Raw genomic sequence first — 24,863 nt, forward strand, 5'->3', positions numbered from 1 at the left:
TTAATCTATGTAATATTTTGTGATAATGTTCCTAAAATAAATTACCTTTTCCATTATATTCTGGTTTACTTAAAGGTTCTGTACATCACGATAAAAATTAGGACAGGTCTTTAAATATTGAATTTTCTGAAGAAATACTGTCACATATGTAGACCTACCTGGCAAAAAGAACAAGTCCTGCAAACTTCAATTTAGGATTCATGTTTTTCTTGAACAGTGAGTTTCCTTCTTGCAGATTTCTCATAAAATTTAAACTGAAGTCTAATTGCGCCGACCTCCACTTGTCTGTTTGAGCAGTCTCTTCTTTTTAGATCTAGACTTACTTGTAGGCCAGACCTGGACACATTGGGGTTTGTTTTGACTGTCCTCCATTTGTAGGCTATTGCCCCTATAAAGGGTATAGCACGTTTCTAACTCCTTTGAGACTTTTGAAAACCCCTCAAGTGAATGAGAAATATTTAAAACAAATAAGCTTTCACTAGGGTATGAATAAAGGAACTTGTTTTGGTTGTTTCATTTTACAGGTTTGTCCACTTTCGACAGATGGAAAAAATAGTTCTGGCTTTCTTAGACATCAACACCTGTCATTGTTAATCTAATAACAAAAAAAAACATGGATTTTTTTCTTTGTTGAATAAATGTAGAATAAACTCCCTTTCACACCTACAAAAACAAAAAAAATGTTCAATGTTTAACAACTTTTTATGCATCATACCAATTTTATTTATAAAGCACTTTAAAAGCCCACAGGACCAAAGTGCTGTACACAATTATATAATACAAATATGATCAATCATAATATCAAGAAGTAGTAAATAAATCTTTACCAGAGACACCAATGTGGCCATCTGTGTTTTACCTACTTCATTAGAATTTACTATTATTTAATGTCTGCCTTTCTTTCTGCAAAATACTTTGAATTATCCATCCATCCATCCATTTTCTTCCGCTGATCCGGGGTCGGGTCGCGGGGGTAGCAGCTTCAGAAGGGAGGCCCAGACTTCCCTCTCCCCAGTCACTTCTTCCAGCTCCTCCGGGGGAATTCCAAGGCATTCCCAGGCCAGCCGAGAGACATAGTCCCTCCAGCGTGTCCTGGGTCTTCCTCCTCCCGGTGGGACGTGCCCAGAACACCTCACCAGGGAGGCGTCCAGGAGGCATCTTGACCAGATGCCCGAGCCACCTCAACTGGCCCCTCTCGACATGAAGGAGCAGCAGCTCTACTCTGAGTCCCTCCCGGATGACTGAGCTTCTCACCCTATCTCTAAGGGAGAGCCCAGCCACCCTACGGAGAAAACCCATTTCGGCTGCTTGTATCCACGATCTCGTTCTTTCGGTCATGACCATAGATGAGAGTAGTAATGTAGATCGACTGGTAAATCGAGAGCTTCGCTTTTGGGCTCAGCTCTCTTCACCACGACAGTCCGGTACAGCGCCTGCTTGATGGCAGACGCTGCGCCAATTTGCCCAATCCACTTTGAATTATGTTGTACAGAAATTATGCTTTAGTCTCCAAATAATTGTAGCTCTATTATGTCACAGAAGGATTTCTGTTGCACATGTGCCACAGAATACTGGTAATTAAATCCAAAGATCATTAGAGCACGTTTATACAACAATATTTAAGATCACCTAAGGTGTAATAGCTACACTGATTTAAAAAAAAAAAAAATACACATCACATGAGGGATATTAGTACTGGTAATTAAATCCAAAGATCATTAGAGCACGTTTATACAACAATATTTAAGATCACCTAAGGTGTAATAGCTACACTGATTTAAAAAAAAAAAAAATACACATCACATGAGGGATATTAGAATATCTCTCTACATCCATAGATCCTTAACTATTCAATTTATATTTTAAAACAAAACTGCATAAAAGCTGATCAGTAAAATCACTGTGAAAAAAAACAATTTGTTTGTATCTGTAATGTTCACCCACAAAATTACACAGTATTGGACTCTTTTTTTGTATGGGTGAATCATTAAAAATTTGCAGCATTTAGACCCAGTGCACAAAAAAGGTTGCATTCCAGCAGGAAGTAAAAGGAGGCTGGAGTGTTACCAAAATGTTTACTTTATTTTTCAGCTTTTCTTTTAATCCAGGACAACTCATTCAAGAATAATCAAGAAGAATTAAGCACTAATATGTTTATTAGATTTTTCTCTCTTTTTACATTTTGTCAGAGATGGATGGTGAATTTTTATCCAGAACTTGTCAACGTAAAACAAACAAAAAAAATGAATATATAATAACAATACATTAATAATTAATTCAATACAATGAAGTGTGGCGTCTGACAGAATAACAATGGCCCAGAAGGTGTAGGTTTGTTGTTTTCGCCGCATCCTCCGTGGTACTGCAACAATCACCAGCACTAACTCAACTCAATCAACGACAGCAGAGGAAGAAAACGGAGTGCGCTCACAAAGTTCTGCACCCCAGCCTCCCAAAGAGGAAACACTTTTTTTTTTATTATTTAAATAATATTTTATCAAAGCTTTTGTTTTTATCTTCATAAAATGTTTCTAAAACTTATCTGTCTTTAAACTTTTTTTTTTTTATTTTATTTTTTTTGCATTTTTGGATTCTTCTCCCTTTTCAGAGATTTTGCTTTATTTTTTATTTCTTTTTGTTTTTTAAGATTTCTTGTCTCCCTGGTGTGTATGGGAGTGTGTGTTGTGTGTGTGTTTGAGCATCTACACCTGTCACCACATGTCTGCGCCTGTATTTTTGATGTGTCCTTGGCTGAGGCTTGGAACAAGTCTGAGTTGTTCAAGTGCTCATGAGAAGAAAGAGCCAGCACTAATGAAGCTCCATGGTGTGATGCTGAATGTTTGGAGTGTGTGTGTGTGTGTGTGTGTGTAGTTCATGCCCTTACACTGCTCTGCCTGCATAAGGTTACTGCAGGTAAGACATTCATACTGAGAGGTTGAAACTAACTCAAGCAACAACTTGGGTGGCCTGTAGCAGGATGTGTGAGAGAGAGAGTATGTGTGTGTGTGTGTGTGTACATCTAACCAAAGTCAGCTTAGCAAGGAATATGTTTAGCTTGGATGTGCTCGAGGGTGAGCACACATTTAGGAGTGTGCGTCTCAGTGCCTACTGCATGTGTGTGTGTGTGAGGAAAAGAAGCGGGATGAGTGTTTGAAAACTGAGGATTCACGTACTTGCAGGTGAGCCGAGCACCGGGTGGAAAGCTTACGAGTCTGTTTAACCACTTCCTGATGTTGGAAAGAACTTGTATCTGTGTGTGTTTTTGTTTGTCTGTCTGTCTGCGTGTTTGTTGGTGTGTCTGTAAAAGAAGGCACGGAGGGTGGTGTGGGAGGCTCAGTCTCTCAGGTCCATGCTGGAGCCGAACAGAGCCACCAGCTGCTCCTCGTAGTGGGCGATGTTCCTCTTCATGATTTCCTTACAGGAGCCCAGGAGGCGCTCGAACGCCTGCACGTCTATTACTGCGCAGAGAAGAGGAGAGGAGAAGGTTATGTGCCGTTCAGTGGCCCCTAGTACTGAACTGCATCACATATGGATCAACTTATGTCCCCTGAAAGCTTCTAGTTCTTATTAAAGGGGCAGTATTTTGTGTTTTCCAGGCACACAATGTTGTTTTATGGTACAATCAAGTAACTGTTATCTTCAGTTATAAAATTGGGAGGAGCTTTGTTGAAATAGGCGTCGCTTTGTATATCAAGCACTAAGGAACCTGAATGGTTGCGATGGGAGAGTTAAGGAGAGCTGTAGTAAAATGACTTGTTAAATCCTTTTTGCAAACAAACACGCCGACACAAACCTACTTTGATAAGAGCTTTTATAATTTTGTATTTGTCTGAGTCTCGTTACCAACGTAGGAGCATTTTTGACCATTCGCTGTGAGGTCCTAAATCCTGCCATTTGTATGAATAACATCCCTGACACAGAGGAGTTCCTCAGTTGAGTCCAGAATGCACTCAATGACAGTGAACAAGAAAAAGCTGCTTTAAAAAAGTCAAGGTGTAACTTCTATTATAAGTGACTGTTTTCTATTAATTAAACAATATTATCTCTCTTATAATCCCCAATATAAAGAGCAAAATCAAATGTTCTCAGTCTCTAAGGAGGCTCAGCGGTAAAATGAATTATTGCTAATCCTTCACAGAACCAGGAGGCAAGGAGAGCAAGAAGAGAAAAAAAAAACATTAAAAAAAAAGAGCAACAGGGGCGTGCTCTGGTGGTGTAGAGGTTAGCGCACCCCACGTTTGGAGGCCTTCAGTCCTCGACGCGGCCGTCGCGGGTTCGATTCCCGGACCCGACGACATTTGCCGCATGTCTTTGCCCCTCTCCTTCCCCCTTTCCTGTCAGCCTACTGTGAAAAAAAGGGACAGTAGAGCCCACAAAAAGGACCCCTTGGTGGGGGGGGAAAAAAAAAAAAAGAGCAACAAACAATATTGCTACAGTGCATGTTTGTGAAGCATTTTCTCTGCTTCACAAGCCAATCAGCAGTCGTGGCAGACAGCCGGTGTTACTGCCGGCTTGGTTAGCTGATAGACGAGAGTGACAGGTTCGTGTGGAAAGGTGCAGGGATCCACTCATGAGGACGAGGAGATGGCGTCCATATTTCATAGAAAGAGGAGGAGGAGAGGTGACAAAAGCATGGATATTAACATCCACTCAAAGAAAATTAGAAACTACAAGGTTACGGCAGATGAGTTGATTATGAAATAATAATTATTATGTGTTAAACCAGTGGTGTCAAAACTTTGTCACGTGGGCCAAAATCGTCAAGTCAAAAGTATTTATGGGCCAAAGAAATGCAAATTTCAAAACACTAAAACCATAAATAAAATACATATTCCTCACTACTCAAGAATAAGCTAAGCATACGATATTTGCTATTAAACATATAAGAAATGTCAGTTTTTTCTTGTAGGAAACGGGAAGGTTAGTTTAAATCTTTGTAGATTCAAAACTTAAAAAATGTTTGGCACATTATTAAAAGAAAAGCATCCAGTTTCTTCGAATGAAAAGAAGAAAAAATTATTCAGCCCATTTTCAGGAATGAGAGCAAAGTTTGGGTCAATTTCTGTAAAACATATATGCTGTATTAAGTCAAATTTGCTAAACTAATTAAAAGCAGATATAAGTTCCCTAAAGTCTGTTTCAGAGTAGAAGTCGGTTGTTAAGTGTACTCCTATTTACAATAAAATTGAGAATTATATTCTCCTTAATAAAAGGAGACAACATGCTTGTCTAAAAGCATGTTTTCTATTTTACAAAAATTTTATTTTGTCGGCAAGAATTTTGCTATAATTAAAGATAAAAAGTCTCAAGCATTTGTTCTGGCGGGCCACGTGCAATCAATTCAGGGGCCACTAAAGTGTTCAATCAGTGAGAAATAAACACACACAGTGCTGAAGTCATCAGATGTTTACATTTTAGCTACAAATTCCAAATTAAATTCTTTTATTTATAAATAACTGGAGTAGGAAAGAACCATTGAATGTTCCTGTGGAGCTATTTAGCTTAGATGCTGAACATCTTTCCTTTAAACACCCGCATGCTACGTCACACCAGCAGATCTCATCTCATCATTGTCTAATGTTCAGGATTACCACCAACGCTGACAGGAGTTTGTCCAACAATTCGTCTTACCCAAACATTTGACATCTCCTACTGCGTAGGCTGAGGCGGCCCGGGGCTTGTTGGTGACCAAGGCCAGCTCCCCGAAGTACTGGCCCCTGCTACAGCATGCTATCTCCACCTCGCTGTTGTCTGCGTGGTCTGCCTTCGTCTGCGGGGAGGAAGATGAAAAGGTTAGGAGCCCCCCGAGCGCTGCTTGTTCTTGGCGCGGCGAGAGCCGCTGAGAGGCTGTGATGGATTCCCTGCTGTTGCTAGGCAAAACCTGGAAGCCCTCCTGCAGCCTGGCGGATATTAATTGAGTGTGTGGGCGGCAGTCATCCATTGTGCTCAATAAAAACCGGCTAGTGAAAACAGTTCAGGACAATAAAAGAATTGCATTGTAAAGTTGCTAAACTACAAATGGAGATGAGGGGGAGGGAGAGGAATCTGTGCCTTACTTTACTCTTCATCATGATTTTGACATCTCCAGATTCTACAATGTAGAAGCAATCAGCCTTGTCTCCCTAAAAATGAAAAAAAAGAGAAGTGTTATCAATAAATCAGAAATGGAAGTTCAGGGTAAAAAAACTATGGAAACCTGTAGTTTCCCACCTGTGTGATGATGCGCTCTCCATCTGAGAACTGTTTCACTCCTAATACATCCACTATCTTCATCCTCTCTGTTGCCTGGAAAAGAAAAACAAGGATGTTGAAAGAAAGCAGAGCCAGGAAGCAGTCAGGATCGTCTCACTCACTCTCATTCAACTACTTCACACTTGTTGGGGGATGTAAACTTACCTCCAGCGATTTCAGCAGTGGCACGGACTCTATGAAAGTCTCGTACATCCTCCTTTTCTTGGCATTGTTCTTGACAATGAGTCTTCGAAACGTTGCACGGTCCTAGGAACAAAAAAACATTGTGAGAACATAAAAAAAAAACAACTTCCCCTGCACAGAATGGATGTCTGGCTGTTGTCTTTCTGATTTAAACCACCAGGAGGCGCTGCAGCAGCATAAACCATCAGACTGGCGCAGGGCTCCATTCATAGATTACATGGCTCCATTCTTAACATGTCTGAGAATCACAGAACACATCGCTAGGTGCGACGGTTCAGACTGTGGTCTAACCTGACAGTATGCAAAACTTTTAAAACGCCACACTTGCTTTGAGCAAAAACAAATCATGTGATTGAATTTTATAACGCTTTAAAAATATTGTCTCTTCAGTTGTTTTACTTTATACAATTCAGCTTTTCATTTGCGTTCTTACCAAGCCCCAAAGTGCGCCCTCCTCGGTGGCTATGATGGTGGCGGCACGTGGCGTGTTGTACATGAGGGCCAGCTCTCCAAAACTGCCCTTATTGTTGTACTGACCCACACAATTTCCTGAAACCTCAATGTCAAATACACCCCTAGAGAGAGGGAGAGTTGGACCAAAAATAGAAACAAAAGGTTAGCAAAATATTACATCAGATTGTCATTTTGTAAAGTGACCTAACGCTTTTATCAGCAACCCCGGATGGATTTTTTTCTGCACAGTGGGTGACAATATAATTAAGAGCTTATATTCTGTACTGTAGGTGAAAGCAGTCAAATGAAGCCAATATTTTTTAGAATCCATCACAAAATATCCCCATCTCAAAAAAAGCACAACTTGATTTTTATACCACTCCTGCAGTTTTTCTTCAAAATCCGCTGTTAATTTTTTTTGTGGAATCCTGACTCCATACTTCATCACTGTGTCACATTTGTTTTGTAGGATAGTCTGTTTAACATGTTGAGCCACTTTTTTCAGAATTAAAGTAAACTTTTTTTTTTTACCTATATATATTTCTGCTAACTGGTAGGTAACTTGTTTAGGGATCTAACCATTGGGGATTAGGGATTCATTTCACAATTGATAAATTGTGAAATGAAAGCGGAAACTGGCAAAAAGCTGGTCAGCAGTTAGCAGGGCTTGAATGTTGTAATGCTAATAAATACTCTGAGTATTAAAGAAGGCATGAATCATTTCTGACATGTACTTTTGTTACTCATGCCGTTACTCATACCGTTTCATTACATTTTGAGAAATGTTTTTCTCATTTCCTATGGCATAAAAACATCTAAAGTGAGTGGAAATAATTTAGATCCAAATCTGCCACGGGTTTGAACAGTTTTGGTCTCAACTATACATGTCCTATATAAAATCCTTGTCTGTTTAATTCTTAATGATTTAACTTTTTACAAAAACAAGTTGTATGTAGGAGGAAAGGCCACAAAGTGCAGGTGAATGCTTTGCTAATGAGTGCAACATTTGAACAGAGCAGCTCTGAACTGCCTCCTCTTTCTATCTCTATGAGGATTATACATAAGGAAGGTAATTTGCATTGATGTTGCTTGGCAGGATTAACTAGTCATTTTCTAAGAAGGCCTGTCTTCTCATTGGTTGTGCAGAGGGGCTAAAGTCCTCGTTGCTGTTGGGAGTATTAGCTTACTTTGGATTAGCATGACCATGGGACAGTGATCGCCTGTGTTCTCAGGTAGCTCCGAATGCATGTGCTACTGAACGGCTACATTTCTAGTCCTTTAATTCGACGCGCAAAGAAAGCCATGATTAATGATCAATCGGTCAACACAGAGTTAATTTTAAACAGAAAGAAGCAGTTTTTAAAAAACAATAAATAAATACTTGAATGAAGGCAGTAATAATCAATGATAATAATGGAGAGTGCCAGTGCTCTGACTTGTGCACATAGTGGTGAGAGAAGACGCACGGTGTGCGTGTCTGGATTGGAAATAATTTACTATCCAGCCCATTGCTGCTCTGTTCTTTGATGAGTTCATTTCCGGTGATAAAATATGAAAAACGGTCACAGCATTAAGCAACTGATCTTGATTGCTGAATCGCAATTATATGCAAGCAACTAGAACAATAAAGCATGTGGGTTACAAAAGAGAAACAACTGGATGGCATGCTGAGGTTAAAACTAAAGTCTTGGGAGTAAATTACACAAGCATGCTCCATAATGTTCTACAATGATCCTTATCGCTTTTTTTCATGCTCCGTCCAAATCATATTCCGGCTTCTCCCTACGGGCTTGCACAGGATTTTCAGCTACTTCCTGTTTTATGGGCCTCAGAGAAGGTTGTTTATTCCTCACTGAAACGCTGCCAAATGGCAGCACACTGGCAGTGCAAGAGGCTGGATTTAGAAACAGCTGAAAGCGAGGGACAAGTAAAGCTGCCCAGAGGTTGGGGAATAAATTGCTATACACTGAAGTGTGGAGGAGACGTGATCACTGCCTAAATAGGGACAAAACGGGAGTCATTTTGCTGTATTCTGTTCATCGTTCATGATACCAGTATCTGCGAGTTCCTGCTCGCATCCCACCCTGCTGATGACATTAACTACCACTCATTACTTTGTCCACGGAAAACCCCGGGACAGTATACAACCAGGTAGGCGTGCCACTCTTAAAGGTCATCGCTTGCATTGTACAAGGTGGCAGGCAGCGCGGGAAGGTGTGGGAGATTGGGCCCAAATAGAGCTAGAACAATGTGTTGATCTGATGTGTTGAGAATGAATGGAGGCAAATGACAAACAAAGCAGCCACCGGTCAAACACCGGCCACGACATGCTCTCCTAAACGGCAGGTTTAAATCTCATACATGTTTTAGTGGAAATGGCACATGCCAAACAACAACAAAAAGAAAAGTTTGGTATTTTAATGCTTGGATATGAAAAAAGGAATAAAACTGCAGCAATTTTGCTCTCGACTTCTTTCACATCCACAAAAACATTAATAGCTGTTTAAAGGCAAACTAGAAAAGCTGCAAAAATACTTGCAGATTTGTAGCTTTAAACTATGGCTGTGCAAATTTAGGAAGAAAATAAGGTAACATCTTAGCTGAATATTGCACTGTGATGTAGGCCGCAGATTTTTCTCACTACTTTTTCCCATCATTGTGATGTCTTAACCACTCTTCTTTGGATTTAAGCATCTTAGTCACTGAGATCTAATTCAGGTGTGTGTATAAAAGCCAGTGAAAGCCCACCCAACAGGCCACATGTACACTATTATTTGCAATCAGAGTTTGAATAAACTGTACTAACAATAATGTACTAACATCCAAGCAAGTCATCTGCGACTGAAACACCGTACATCTCGTAACAATGACTGTGAACACTGTACATTTTTAAATGCTTCAAAGCCCCTCGAAGCAAACAGATTATATTTAAATGCAATTAAGTAACCATTTATTTAAAAAAAGAAAAAAAAGTTCTACCTCTCTATGACATAAAAGTTGTCTCCATCGTCCCCCTGATCGATGACATGCTCCTGTGGCTGGACCTTCAACTCAAACATGGCGTCCAGTACCTGTGAGAACTGCTCCTGCAAGATGGAAGAAAAGCAAACATCAGAAGTTAAATGGGACGTTGAATTTCACATGGGCACCATTTCTGAATGTAGGAAAGATTAGATTTCATAATGACATCAACAGAACAATCGAGAGACAAAACAGGGTAACGAATGACTGGTTGGAATTCAATAGTGCAGGTGGTGTCTATGGTTTTCTAGAATACGTTTCGTACAAAATGAAATGCTGGCGCTCCATTGAAAGCAACAGGACTTAAAAGATGTGAATTTAATAACTCAATGTTTGCAACCATAACAACCAACAGTCCAGTGTAGCTCACATCTTCTTTTGGAACCATTTAGCAATCCCAAAAGTAGTAAAGAAATGTTTGCTGGGAAACATCAATCTGATTAATATCAAACTTCAATATGGCCAAGAATATTAAGAAGAAAAAAAAAAGAGATTATTCTTAAAGGAAAGTAAAAAACAACTCTTTTCTTCAAAGCAAGATTAAAGATGGAAAAAAAACATACAAATAGTTGTAAATAGTAAAAAAACGTTACAAGATAGTTTCAATTTATTATTCATTTATTTTTTCTCAAACAAACAAAAAACAAAATTGTTGACTGATGCATTTATAGACCGAATAAGGGGAGTTTGTTGTTTTAATATATTTAATTAAAAAGTAAAAAAAATAAATTATTCTAGTGTCCAACATGCTGATCACTAAAACAAACAAAAACAGCTCATATTAATCAGTCTGATTTGTGCATTTTCGATTAAAACGAATGTGCATACGGCAGCATAAAGATGGATGCACATCTTCGGTGAAGATGAGCAATAATTTAATAATAATTTCACCATTCTCCAATGTCATAAGCAGCAACATTTCATTAGTGTCGCAACACAATTTACCTGATCTAGTGTTTTGAAGAGCAGGATGTCTCGGCAGGCCTCCTGCAGTCTGCAGCGCTGTTCGTCTGTTTTTGGGTGAACCACTCTGGGCTCAGTGTCTTCATCGTCGTCGTCTGGGTTGAATGCTTCGGCACAAACTGACAGAAAGACACGCAATTCCATTACGATCATCCACGTTCCACATTTACACAAGTAAAACTCTATTATATAAAGAGGGAAAAAAAAGAAAACAACAAAAACCCACACAAATAGATAACAGTGGAGAGCAAATAATGAGGCGACAGCCTGCAGGAGAAGTGAGACGCTGGAGGAGCCCAGAGGAGGAAATGACACGCACACTGAAACATGTTTTGCCACACCAGAAGACAAACCCTGACAAGGTCATTTCAAATTGTCACTACGTATCTGTGTTTCTCCTCCTCTGCAGACACACTACACTTCTCGCATGACATTTATACTAAACACACTACAGTCTCAAAATGTGTGCGTGGAAATCAAGCGAGTAACATCTTTTCTCCCAGGAGCGGTGCCAGTGATGTTCACAGCAGTGTGACCTCAGGAGTGTCAACGTGTCAGCTCCTTTAGTTCAGCTTGATCAGGTAGTTGTATATATATATATATAAAAAAAAACAAACAAAAAAATCCCGAACAGAGCAGAAAACAGATAAAAGTGTGAATCTGGATGCAGAACCCAGACCAATCAAAATATTGAATATGAGGTTATAAAAGGCACGCCTCGTCCTCAACATGTTGGGCATGTTAGTGTGTTCTTCACTGATATCCTTTTAGATCAGATAATGGAGCAGGCAGGCTTGCTGCAATAACATTTTGTTTCTCAGCGCTGTCAGATCCTTTTCCTGAGCCAGGGGGAAATTAAGGACAGGACTCTTAAAATCAGAGTTAATTTCTGACACGGTACTTTGGTCAAGCCAAATATAAAAAGTATTGAAACAATATTTACAGATGTACAAGTATATCACGTGTTTTGTTAAAATGTTCTAAACCGACGTATGAGCTTCTAAAGGAAGAGATCGTATTACGCCGTCTTCTGTCAGATGCAGTAGAGTAGATTATTAAGACAGTTTAATTTGTGATTGGATTGTGGGAGTCAAATGTGCACAGCAGGAAGCAGAGAGCCACTGGTCATCACTCTGCAGTCTGGATATGTTAGCAGCGTCTGTGAACACGAACTGCGTTGTTCCCCAGTGGAACCATATGTTATTATGGTCCATGTTCCCACTGACTTGCATCTACAGCAACACCTACTAAAGGTAAGTTGTAACATTTCCCCTGAAATGGGGTCACATTTGTAAGGAAAATGTGTTTGAGGGTTGAACAGCAGAGCAGAGTATGTGGGTTGTGCCCATGAAAAAAAATAAAATAAATAAAAAAAAAATATGCCAGAGCCTTTCTGCCAAAGCCAAACTGCTTGTTCTGCTGTTGGATCTTGCTTGGTGTCCTTTATTCGATTTTATGTAGGAAGAAGCCAGATATCCTGGCAGTAATGCATTAAAGATCCATATACAACCACAACAAACGAGGAACCTCCTCGTCATGTTGGACACCGGTTTGGTCACGTGTTGTGGTGGGAATGGCATTCCATTCCTCACCCATTATTTGTGGGAAGTCAGCTGATAGGGTTGTGTTGGTCAGTCCAACATGAACCGCAAGCCCAATCTGATCCCACAAGTGCTTTCCATGGCATAAAGTTTATTGCATGGAAGCATTGTGATGACAACCACAAAAATCCACACAAACTTCTATTGTTTATGGTCTAATAACCAGCATTTGGTAGAATTTTTAATTTTTGAACTCTACAGCAAATTGTCCACTGACGGAGATTGTATAGTGCTGGGTGTTTCAAAGGTTCAATGAGATGCACATTAGCAGATGTGCCAGTTTTGTTCACCTGATATTCATTGCATCAATCGAGGGATTAAAGGTACGGCGGCCACATTGGATTTTAGGGTCAGGCTCGTGCAAAATGACATTTTTCCACTCAGAATTCTGATAAAATACAAATCAAACACACAATTAATAGGGCAGTCTGTTTATGTAGAAAATTTATTGTTTAATATGTTAATGTTTGAATTAATTGTGAATGTTACTTTTTTTTTTTTGCTCAGTCCAGTAATAAGTAAGCAATCAACTGGAGAAAATGTTATCCATACACTATTTACTGGCTTATCTTTACTTTTAGCAGGAATGTATTTTTTTTATAGTTGATTGGGGGGATTAACTATAATCAACCATATTTTTAGTTTCTATTATATAAGAATAGAATATTAATAGCTCCAATATTAATAGATTATGTTGCTCAATATTTTTTGTGTTAGGTATAAGCAGCAAAAACAACCCAGTAGGGGGAAAAAAACAAACAAAAATAATAAATATTGTATATTCATGTTTATGGAAGGCAAAATAATTTAATGCTATGACTGAGTGCAAATGGTAAACCTCATAAGACCTCTATTTATTTATTTATTTATTTTAAAAAAGGATGTTTTATTAATTGCTAAACTTTTAAGTTGCAGATTTTTATTTTTTTTTATTATTTGGAAAATATACAATTAGGGGTTTAAACAGTCAGAGATGAGTACTTGTATTCAAGTTGCGCTTCTGCTGAGTGATTTCAGGGAATAGGAATCAATTCCACTCAAAAAATACTTCTTTGATCCCAAAGGAAAAAGAATCACTATTTAATTGCCAACAATTGTTGTGGATTCTGAAGTAGTCAAAAACTGTACATAAACCAAATAACTGCTTGGACTGCAACAAATGGTCATAATAAAGGTATTTTTGCATCCAGACTCCGTCTGTAATAGGTTTGGTGACATTGGCTTAAAGCACAGGTGTCAAACTCCAGTCCTGAAGGGCCGCTGTCCTGCAACTTTTAGATGTGGCTCTGCTGCACCACACCTGAATAGAATAATTAGGTCATTATCAAGGCTCTGGAGAACCGATCTACACAAGAAGGAGGTCAACAAGCCATTTCATTCCAGTGTTTTATAGCTGTGGCACATCTAAAAACTGCAGGACAGTGTCGCTCGAGGACTGGAGTTTGACACCCCTGGTTTAAAGAGATTTTTAAACCAATGTCAGCAAAGAGATTTTTAGACGGTGAAGAGGTAGTGAGGTAGTCGAGTCATTACAGAACAACTAAATTCTTTCATAGCCAAAACAGAAGTTGTCTGCCAGAAGCAACTTTACATAAAACCTTGAGATGGCAATAATTAACTTTATTTTATTTCCAGTAGCTGCGTAAACTGTTCATTATCGGTAATCTGATATAAACACAAACCGCTAAATCATTAACATTTTACTGTCGTACAACACTATGATAGTATTCTTTTTATAGAACAAGACAACACTGTCACACTGACTGCTCTCACATCAGAATGTGTGAAAATCTTTTAAAAACTAGATTGCAAATAGGCCACAAAGTTTTGATTGAAGCAGCTTTAGGGAGTTTAAGGGGCTTCTTTCTTATTCCCAACAAACAGAATCCATCAAAATTTTAGTAATCACCTTTAGCAAAAACTCTAAAGATCTAAATGTAGAGGACACATAAAGCTGGTGAACCTTGCTGGATCAAAGACCTCATTACCATCTTGATTTAAACTTCAAATGGGAAACAAACAAAATGCTATTATTTATATATCTATGTTTACATATGCAGTTTTTTGATGAACTCGTTTGTGACCATTGCTTCTCATCTGTGTCCAACTGCTAAAAAGGAAAAGCCAATTCTGTCCCAAGTATCTTTTAGGTTAAACTCAGAGTGTGTGAACAAAGTCGACTTCTACAGCAGCCGAGTGCTCCGGGTGGAAGTAAATGTTGCCATGGTGAACTTTATAGCTACTGAGAAAAAAACTGTAACTCCTGAGGACCCAGTGAGCAACCAAAAGCCTTCCCTGCATACATTTGTGGTTGTTTGGTGTGAAAATCTGGACAGACAAATTAGTTTAAATCAGGGACACTTCCGTCTCTTTGTCTATTTAGGTCTGTAAATAACAGATGGGTTTTTTTTAAGGTTTTCTGGCAGAAGAAGTTTTAGATTTTAAATTTTAAGAGTACATTTTTAACTATGGGATTTTTTTTATTTTTATAAAAGGCAAACACTTTCTCTTCCTAAGCAGAAAATAACAGATTTTCTTTTTTTTTTTTTATTTTATTTTTTTTTTTATAAACCAACAAGCTCTCTTCTTATACCGGATAACATTTGTACCAAATAAACCTTAAAAAATATCAACTCAAGTTTTAGTTTTTTTTTGTTGTTTTTTTTAACTCTGACCTGGTATTCCCATATTTTACAGACTCACCTTTTCACACTAGGTAAAGAAAATAAAAAAAAGATTTAAGCATACTTGTTAAAACTGTCGTGACAGATACTAAAAAAATAAATAAAAAATTAAAGGCTTCTCCCTGTAGTCTTACAGCCATCTGCAGAAATACACTGGTCCCAATCAGAAACAACCAATCAGAGCTTTAAAAGTATGAGTGACAAAAAAACTGCACCATGCTAATGTAAATGTTTAGTAGTGAATAACATTCAAGTAAAATTAATTTCAGGCATGTGAAGCTGCTTCTAGGGCTGTCTGCCATTTCTTTCAGATTTGATATTGAATATTGAATGAATTTTTCAAATTGAATTTTTATGTGTGGATGGTTAGTTTACATATATTTACCTAAACTAACCATCCCTAGTAATTCCCACAAATGTATAAATTATTTGATTTCTTTTACTTTTCCTGACAAGCAGTGAATGAGATTGGGGGTGAGGAGGGCAGATGGGGAATATGATAAAAGAGATCAACGTTTATTTATTCACCTAAACCATGCACCACTGCAGCCAATAAATTGGGCTCATGTCTCTGACTGTAATGAAAATGACCGCCTCTTTGCTCACGCATAAGTCATCACCAGTGACCTGCAGGATCCACCTCCCTGCAGCACGAAGAGCAGAGTGGGTGAGCCTCTCATTTCCCATTTACAGACAGCAACCCAGAGCAATTGCATCCGACTTCCTTCCTTCCTGGTTAAACAAGCTGCAGAGGACTAAAATTCTGCAGTGAGAACACCATCTTTCAAAGATACCTTGTGACCTGCTCTGAAATGCAGGAAAGTCAAGCAGCAGTGAGAAAGAAAGCTGCCTAGGAAAGAATTGTTGTCTCACAATGAAACACAGGTGGCCTAAACTTTGACGTTTTGCATATAAAAACTCAGTCTTCACCCATAATTGATTCTTTTCCTTTTTGATTTACTCGCAAATATGATTAGCAGTCTTCAGATTAATGTAGAATGTCCCCATCTTCGCCTTTTTGGTATATTCCGTTGCATATTTCTGGTGTCGCCCTGCACCTGACGCCCTGATAGAACGGAACTAATCGTCTTTAGAGTTTTTCATCAAGTTCTACTGGAGCAGTGGAGTTTAATTTAAAAACATGGCGCGCTAAAATATGGAGACATAAAACCAGACAGAGAAGTGGGTCCTGAGGACCTAATTAAGTTTGTCTATTATGCAGTTTGCAGTGTTGCTTCTGCAATATGAATAGCTCAAAATTAAATGAGTAGACTTGTGGTACTTTAAACTAAAATCTAGACCTTCTGCAACAATAATGTCGCCATACCACATCTGTCTACTATTGTGCAGCGCTACCAGAGGCAAAGATTAGGATTTTGTGGACGATTTTTCATCTCTGGTATTAGTCCGACCTGGTAGAGCTAACTTTCGCTGTTGAGTTCTGGGAACTAATGCAAGACGACAGAAGAACTGCATGGAAATATTTTTACTAGAAATTCTGCTACAAGTGAGCATTATAGTTAAGAGATACAACATTATGTAGCTGTATGAGAGCTCAATTGCTTTCAAAGTAAGTTTTACAAGTATTTTAAAAGAAAAAATGTTTCACATGAGTTGATATTTTAAACTTGCTTTAGTATCTTGAGACAATTATATCTGTATGTGGATATTCTACAGAATGCAGCTTGTTTCAAAATATATCATTAAATCCAGTTGTGATGTTGAGCAGGTGACTGAATTTTGCACAGAGCATAAATCAGTAGATGCACTTCTAATGGCTGCACTCACAGCTGATTAATTTGTTGTGAATCCATAAATGTTGACAGTTCTTTAACACTGTCAGTATTTTAACATTCCACGTGTTAATATATGTGTTTCTGAACACCGTCTCTTTTCACGCTGGTGAGTATGAGAGATTAGTTGATTAGATTTGTGAAGCATTCACAATTACCGCTTTTAATGAACTAAGGTAGTGATATCCCTGTTTGCAGGGATGCTGTGATAAGTAATGTTTGTTTGGCTAAATTGTGTACATGCGCTATAATTCTTTACAAAATAGAGAATATAACACAGGTGGATTAACTGGATGAGATGAACAAAGCGGTTCTTTTACAGACATGATGCAGAACTGGTTGCAGCATCAGCCTAGTTAAGAAATGCAACGTTTTTGGTGACAAAGTCCTAATAGAGTGTCAATAAAACAACATGGTAGGACCTAATTTGGTGCGCTCACTGACCAGAAAGACATCAGGTTGTAGAGTCTCCAATAAACCGGTTACCAGACAGGGTTGATTAATCTAAAACAAACTACATAAACTGAACAAGCGTTGAACACTTATTAAATCTATTAAAACACAAAAACATGCTAATTTCCTCCCGCAGTAAACTTTCTCATTTCTAAAACATTCTTCTGCAAGTTAAGTGCAATTCCTCTCCTGTATAAGTAACCTATTTGGAGCAGTGATGTTTAATCATAGTCTAAAAAGAATCATTACCCTACAGCACATATGTCAGAGTCAAGGCCCGCGGGCCACATCCGGCCCGTGAGAAGATTTTCTACGGCCCCTGGGATGATCTTGATTTAGTTTGAAAAAATGCGAGATGCACCCCGCCCCGGTCGATCCTCACAACGCAACATAACCCCCGTGCTCGATCCTCTCGCACGCAACGTTCGATCCTCAACGACGCAACCTCTGCTCGATCCTCTAACGACGAACCCCGTTCGATCCTCACAACGCACGCAACCCCTCTGCTCGATCCTCACAACGACGCAACCCCCGTTCGATCCTCACAACGACGCGATCCTCATAACGACGATCCGTTCGATCCTCACAACGACGATCCCCCGTTCGATCCTCACAACGCACGCATCCCCCGTTCGATCCTCATAACGCACGATCCCCCTGCTCGATCCTCAACGACGATCCTGCTCGATCCTCACAAAACGACGATCCCCGTTCGATCCTCTACAACGACGAACCCCCGTGCTCGATCCTCAACGACGAACCCCCCGTTCGATCCTCTAACGACGCAACCCCCGTTCGATCCTCACAACGACGCAACCCCCTGCTCGATCCTCTGCAACGCGCCCCCCGTTCGATCCTCAACGACGCAACCCCGTTCGATCCTCACAACGACGCAAACCCCCGTTCGATCCTCATAACGACGCAACCCCCCGTTCGATCCTCTGCCCGCGATCCTCAACGACGATCCCTGCTCGATCCTCATACGACGCATCCCCGTTCGATCCTCTAACGCACGATCCCCCGTTCGATCCTCAACGCACGATCCCCGTTCGATCCTCACAACGACGATCCCCGTTCGATCCTCATAACGACGATCCCCCGTTCGATCCTCATAACGACGATCCCCCGTTCGATCCTCACAACGCACGATCCGTTCGATCCTCTAACGACGCATCCCCCGTTCGATCCTCAACGACGATCCCCGTTCGATCCTCAACGCGACGATCCCCCGTTCGATCCTCAACGCACGCGATCCCCCGTTCGATCCTCACAACGACGCATCCCCGTGCTCGATCCTCAACGCGACGATCCCCCGTTCGATCCTCTACAACGCGATCCCCCGTTCGATCCTCTGCCGCATCCCCGCTCGATCCCCACAACGCACGATCCCCGTTCGATCCTCAACGCGATCCCCGTGCTCGATCCTCACAACGCACGCATCCCCGTTCGATCCTCACAACGACGATCCCCGTTCGATCCTCAACGCACGATCCCCCGTTCGATCCTCACAACGACGCATCCCCCGTGCTCGATCCTCACAACGACGCATCCCCGTTCGATCCTCATAACGACGATCCCCGTTCGATCCTCACAACGACGCATCCCCCGTTCGATCCTCACAACGACGATCCCGTTCGATCCTCAACGCATCCCCTGCTCGATCCTCTAACGACGATCCCCGTTCGATCCTCTACGCATCCCCCGTGCTCGATCCTCATAACGACGATCCTGCTTCGATCCTCAACGCGACGCATCCCCGTTCAATCCTCAACGACGCATCCCCGTTCGATCCTCAGCAACGCATCCCCCGTGCTCGATCCTCACAACGCACGATCCCCTGCTCGATCCTCACAACGGCGATCCCCGTGCTCGATCCTCACAACGCACGATCCCCCGTTCGATCCTCACAACGACGCATCCTCTGCTCGATCCTCACAACACGCGCAGCATCCCCCTAATCCTCACAACACGCACCCCCTTCTGTTCGATCCTCACAACACGCGCACCCCCATTTTTTATTTGGCCCTCCGTCCATTTGACTTTGACACCCCTGCCCTACAGCAAAAACACAAGTGTCTGTAAGGTCCATTCAACATTAATTACCATGTTATGACAACAAGAACCTCTAAAACCTTATTACAATTGAAAAACATCACATCATAATGATCAAGATACCGGCGACATTGAATATTAATACGGAGGACAGCTGGTGAAACAAAGACAACAGAGCTTAGAAAAGATAAACATCAGCCGACACACAGACACACCCACGGCCTAATCAAAGTGCAGTGCTCTGTGACGGCTGACGACATTCAATCACTCATATGTAAACACTAAATGGGCACAGCGGAGCGTGAGAAAACAAGTGTGCTCTCCATGTAGGACCACAGAGGCAGAGACGACACACTAAACACCAGACCTCAGAGGAGAAACGTTACAAAAAACATTCATTATTAAAACATTGACTAAACACGGTTCGACGCAAGACTTGTCAAAAAAAAAAAAAAAAAAAAAAAAACAACAAAAAAACCCCAAATATAATGACAGTGAGGTAGAGATGTACGCAAAGGCATAACTAAGGTGGATTTCCCTTCTCTGAGGACATGACGTCAAAGCCACATGCATACATGTACACATAATTGAATTCAGAACCAGACTTCTTACCTGACACTCTCCTGTTGAATCTGCTCGGCGGTGGAGCTGCAGAGAAGAGAAAAAAGAAAAATTATCACCACCGTTGTAACTTGTACTACAAATCTGTGATTACTCCGAAGTCCTGAGGATGATATTTATGAGCAGTAGAGATTTATAACAAAAAAAAAAGGAGGACACATGATAGGTGTAATACTTCAAAAGACAAAAACGTAAAAAAATAAGAAGATTACCTTGATGTGTTTTCAAAAGCCTATCATGCATGGTGTTCTATCACAGTCTGACTTTTGAATTAGATTTGCAGTCTGAATTACAGTATAAGTGTAACATTTAGCCAGCTATTGCAAATTGTAGAGAAATCCCTTTGATACAGTCGTACAGTGTTTCCTAAATTAAAGAGAATCACGATGCCAAGAGTTAAGTCTGTCTGCAATTTGTTTGCAGAACACACAACAGCAGCCAGATGCCCTGCTGGTTCCTCCTTAAGCAAAGTAACCAGAAACCAAACAAAACTGAATAGTAGTGAAGGAACTAACTAGAATCTTTCCGCCATAACTCGCATATAAATACACATTTACACACTGTATGTCACTCACTCTCTTCATAGCTCTGTGTCAGAGTCCATTAGATCTAGGCTGTTAGGAGACTAAAGGGGTATTTTCACACACACACACACACAAACAACCATGCCCCCGGACACGCACACGCACACACAATACCTTCCTGCAGTTATCTGAGAATGAGGTCAAAGTTCAACACACTACTCTCAGGAGATCACCATCAATAAAAAGAAAAAGCCACAGGAGAGGCCAAGTTACTTATTCACACACAAATGTATATTAAACAAAAAAATTCATATAATTTGTGAATTTCTAAAAACAGCACTATATCAACTAGATTAGCTTTTATACACACACACACACACACGCACACCCACACACACACACACACCCACACACACACACACACACACAAATAGAAAGCCTGGAGTGTTTTCAACCTCATTTCCATAAATGTGTTACCTGTCTCTCATACACACCAGATATTCAGGCTTGGCCAGCTGCTTTACTTTAGCCATTCTGCCATAGTGCTGGGCTTCAACACTGGGTAGAATTTATTATCCTGCTTTAACATTCATATCGCCTCTTGCCTTTTTAACAAACTGTCAATGTTGTCATAAATAAAACTGGTCTGATATGAACAACCAATATTTACCTCCATCTTGTTGCTGTTGGTGTATGTGTTTTAGGTATTATTGTCCATGTGATATTTGGTTAGGCATGTGACGCTGATAGTCATGCAGTGCAGGATTGTGGGGTGTTTAACTGAAACAGAGAAGCCCTGTCAGAGGCCTTGTTGTCTTTTCACAGGGTCAAAAGGGGATGGAAATCCATACAATATTGTTAAGTTTGACTATGGGTCATAACAAAAATATTAGGGTCTGCTAGAGTTTAGACATTCTTCTAGAATGTCCACACCACAATGGCTTTGCTGCATGATGCAAGTCAAACAACAACAACAAAAAACATGGTTTTATTGAAAAGTTGAAGCTGTCTTTATGTGCCATTATAGCTCTTTAATGACTTCACCAGAGCATCTTAATGGACCCCTTCAGGGTGGGTAAAATATCTATTCAATTTACAGCAATATAATATTTTCCAATTGAATAATAATTTAGAAAAGTGCTCTGATTGATTAGATCCCCTGCTGTGTGGGTGCAAGATGTTGAGAACTTTAAAAAATAAAAATAAAAATAAAAAATGAAAAAAAATGCCATTCTAACCTACACTAGCTGGTGGCAGTAATGCACCAAAAAGCTTTTTACTAATTGCCAATAAACAAAAGAAGAAGCAGCAGCACTAGAAAAACATGGAGATCGAAGTGAATGGCAGCAGCATGAAGCCAGTGGCTTCAACTTTCAAAGGAGACGTTAGGAGATATTTTGGGTTTCCATGTAAATCCAGAATAGAGGAAATAGTTTAAAGTCTTATGCAACCAATGCCAGCCTGTAGTACTCTGCAGCTACAGCTGTGGATCTTAAACAGAAGCAAGTTGACTGATTATTTCTTTGAAAACGTGAACGTCATCTTCTGTTCACGCAATGAAGACGACGGCGTTAGTTGTGGCGTTCAATCACAAGCACTTGGGATTGCAAAGTGTTGTAGAAAAAAAAGGGTTTTAAGAAGATGATGCAATGGTTGGACTTTCAGAGCAAATGACCCCTAAATAACTGTCTCTTCTCATTACATTTCTGAAGAGTGGGCTTTGAGGTCAAATGTCCTGAGGACCATGACCCTGCACGAAAGCTACACAGAGAGCAATATAGCAAAATTGTTGACAGAAGTAATGAATTAATGGTGATTAATGGAGAAAGTGCCAGCAATCGTCACCGATAATGTTGGTAACATGGTGCTACTTCCCGTCAGTCTCACCAAAGATTGTTGGTTGCTTTGTCTCCTGTACAACGGGATCTTCAGAAAAGGCGTTTGTTTATATAATCGAGACTTTCTTTTCACTATACACCATCATCTTACAATCCTGGAAAAAAAATCAAGATTGTAAGAAAAAAATATTTATTAAAATGTTAATTATTTATTTCAAGGTACATGAGCTTGAAGGCTGAACTCTCCACACCCTCAGCTCTAGACCAACGCTTCGATGCCCAGCCCTTTCTGTCTGATGAGGAACGTGAGGAAGTCCTCGACCGTCTCATCACTGTCACTGTGACACTGGGAATTGAGAAAAGCTCTGCAAGTAAATATGTGTAATAAATGAATAAGCACACCACGTACACAGAGAATATTTCTGTTGTAAGGAATGCAGTGACGTGCACTTCAATATTAATATCAATAATAAAGTAATCTCAAATATTATTGTCCTACTACTTTATTTTCAGATATTTCGTTGTTATGTCAACATATTTCTGTTTATATGGGCAGGAAAATAAATATCCAAATATTATCCAGATGGCTTGAATCAACTTGTGTACTTTTTATTATAAACTCAATACTGAAGAGTTTAAAACAACACAAATAGTGACTTAAAAAAAAAAAAAAAAATAAATCAAAACCAAACTGAATTGTGGGGTTCTTCATACCCAGCTCTAGCCTCCTTCAACATTTCCTGCAGCATTAAACAAGCCTCAGCATATATATTAATTAGCTTACATCTATACTCTACGCAGTTCTTGGCAATATTTACATTATGAACATTGTCATTCCATTAACAATACATTTATTATATATTGTACAACCAGCGTTCACTGCCTAATGCATGTAAACCAGATGTTCTACTTCATTAATATTCCCTGACCTTCCCTTTGCTGTGGGTTAGATATAAGATATGCAATAACAAAAAAGACAAAACAGAGAAGCACATTTTCACAGGCTCCAGTTCATTAAGAACAGCTACACTAAGAACTCACAAGCAAAACCAACCAAAATGTGGCTCTACTGTCATCATTAGTTGTGTTAAATTAAGAAAATGTACAGATATGTTGACTGACAAAACGGGACATCCGGCTGTTGCAGCTCACTAATTGACAAATGACCCAGATTTGTAGTACATTCTTGCTAACAGGACAACCCAATGCTCCTTTACCTCGTTGGTGGGCTCACCTGAGCTGAACTTCTTCAAAGTTTAGCAACAGCCTATCGTCCACTAAATAGAACACCACCATTACCACAGCGTACATAAGCACACTAGCATGCTTCCTGCTTTATTTGTCTCACTGTTGTCACAGAATGAAAAATACAGTTAAAATATCTGAAGTATAGCCTGGTAAGTCTCAAAGTTGACTAAAATCTCATCCCACCGCACTGAGCTGATCCACTAAACAGCTGATGGGGAGGAAATATGTCTGGCAACTTGATGTAAATGATGAATAAATACAGCACACCTCATATACATCATAGTATTTAATGTTCATCTCCATTCACAATATCACAATTTTACCAGGCAGCTCCGTGTGTGTGTGTGTGTGTGTGTATATACACAGAGACTGTGTGGGTGCAGGAGTCCGAGTGTGTAATGTGCTCTTCCTGCAGTCATGTGGCTGATGGGGTTCAGAGTGTGATGGGGTAGTAGTGGTGGCTGTATGAAGAGTGTGACTGAAGTTGCCTTGGCAACCAAACACAAAGAGGATCTCTCATCACCATAACAACGCTGTCCCTTTCACCCTCCTCTTCAGACTCCCCCCCCAGTAACCATCCATCCCCCTTTTCTACCCAGCTTGTGATAAGTGGAAGATCATCCTTCCTCTCCTTCACACATACGCGGTCTGTCCATCCCTCCCTATACACACCCACTGGGTGTTAAGGCAGCATTAACAGCAGTGGAAAAAAAAAAAAAAAGAGGAGCAAAGAAAAGAAGAAAGGAACAACAGAAGGAAAACCAGAGGGGGGAAACAATTAGACCAGAAGAGGCAGAAGTGCGAGATCCACAAGAATCGCTGACAGAAAAAAAAAAAAAGAGCGACGTGTAGGAACATAGGGATAAGAAATTAGAATTAAGCCATTATATGAACCCAAAAATATGGAAAAGATGGGAGAAAAATGACAAAGCCCCTTTTTCTTGTCAGTTTTATGTAATTGCACACTAACAAAAAATAATGTTGAAACCAAGGCAGGAGAGACAAAAACCCATGGGAATGAAAAGAGAGCAATTGAACCATCTCTGCTTGGCATTTCCCATTGATTTATCTTTCAGTCCTTCTAATTGTGAGACTGTTGGTCCTGCCTGTCAATAGCTCATATAATCAGGGGATGAATATGGCTGCGATACTTGAGACAAAAAAAAAAAGACATTTA

The 24,863-nt window shown here is 40.1% G+C and overlaps 1 protein-coding gene across 3 annotated transcripts in view; it reads right to left on the reverse strand.

The window, feature by feature from the left end:
• Positions 1–2,061: 2,061 nt before the first annotated feature.
• Positions 2,062–24,863, reverse strand: part of prkar2aa (protein kinase, cAMP-dependent, regulatory, type II, alpha A) — a 42,406-nt gene continuing 19,604 nt past the window's right edge. For all 3 annotated transcript variants that reach the window (XM_044118152.1, XM_044118169.1, XM_044118161.1), the window contains exons 3-11: positions 20,068–20,103; positions 10,855–10,991; positions 9,868–9,974; positions 6,869–7,010; positions 6,397–6,498; positions 6,211–6,285; positions 6,057–6,122; positions 5,632–5,770; positions 2,062–3,458 (exon numbers count right to left, since the gene is read on the reverse strand). In XM_044118152.1, the coding sequence (XP_043974087.1) occupies positions 3,334–3,458; positions 5,632–5,770; positions 6,057–6,122; positions 6,211–6,285; positions 6,397–6,498; positions 6,869–7,010; positions 9,868–9,974; positions 10,855–10,991; positions 20,068–20,103 (929 nt within the window). In that variant the 3' untranslated portion in view covers positions 2,062–3,333. The remainder of the gene's footprint in view (positions 3,459–5,631; positions 5,771–6,056; positions 6,123–6,210; positions 6,286–6,396; positions 6,499–6,868; positions 7,011–9,867; positions 9,975–10,854; positions 10,992–20,067; positions 20,104–24,863) is intronic.

Source organism: Gambusia affinis, linkage group LG01 (genome assembly GCF_019740435.1).
Source record: "Gambusia affinis linkage group LG01, SWU_Gaff_1.0, whole genome shotgun sequence".
NCBI lineage: Eukaryota > Metazoa > Chordata > Actinopteri > Cyprinodontiformes > Poeciliidae > Gambusia > Gambusia affinis.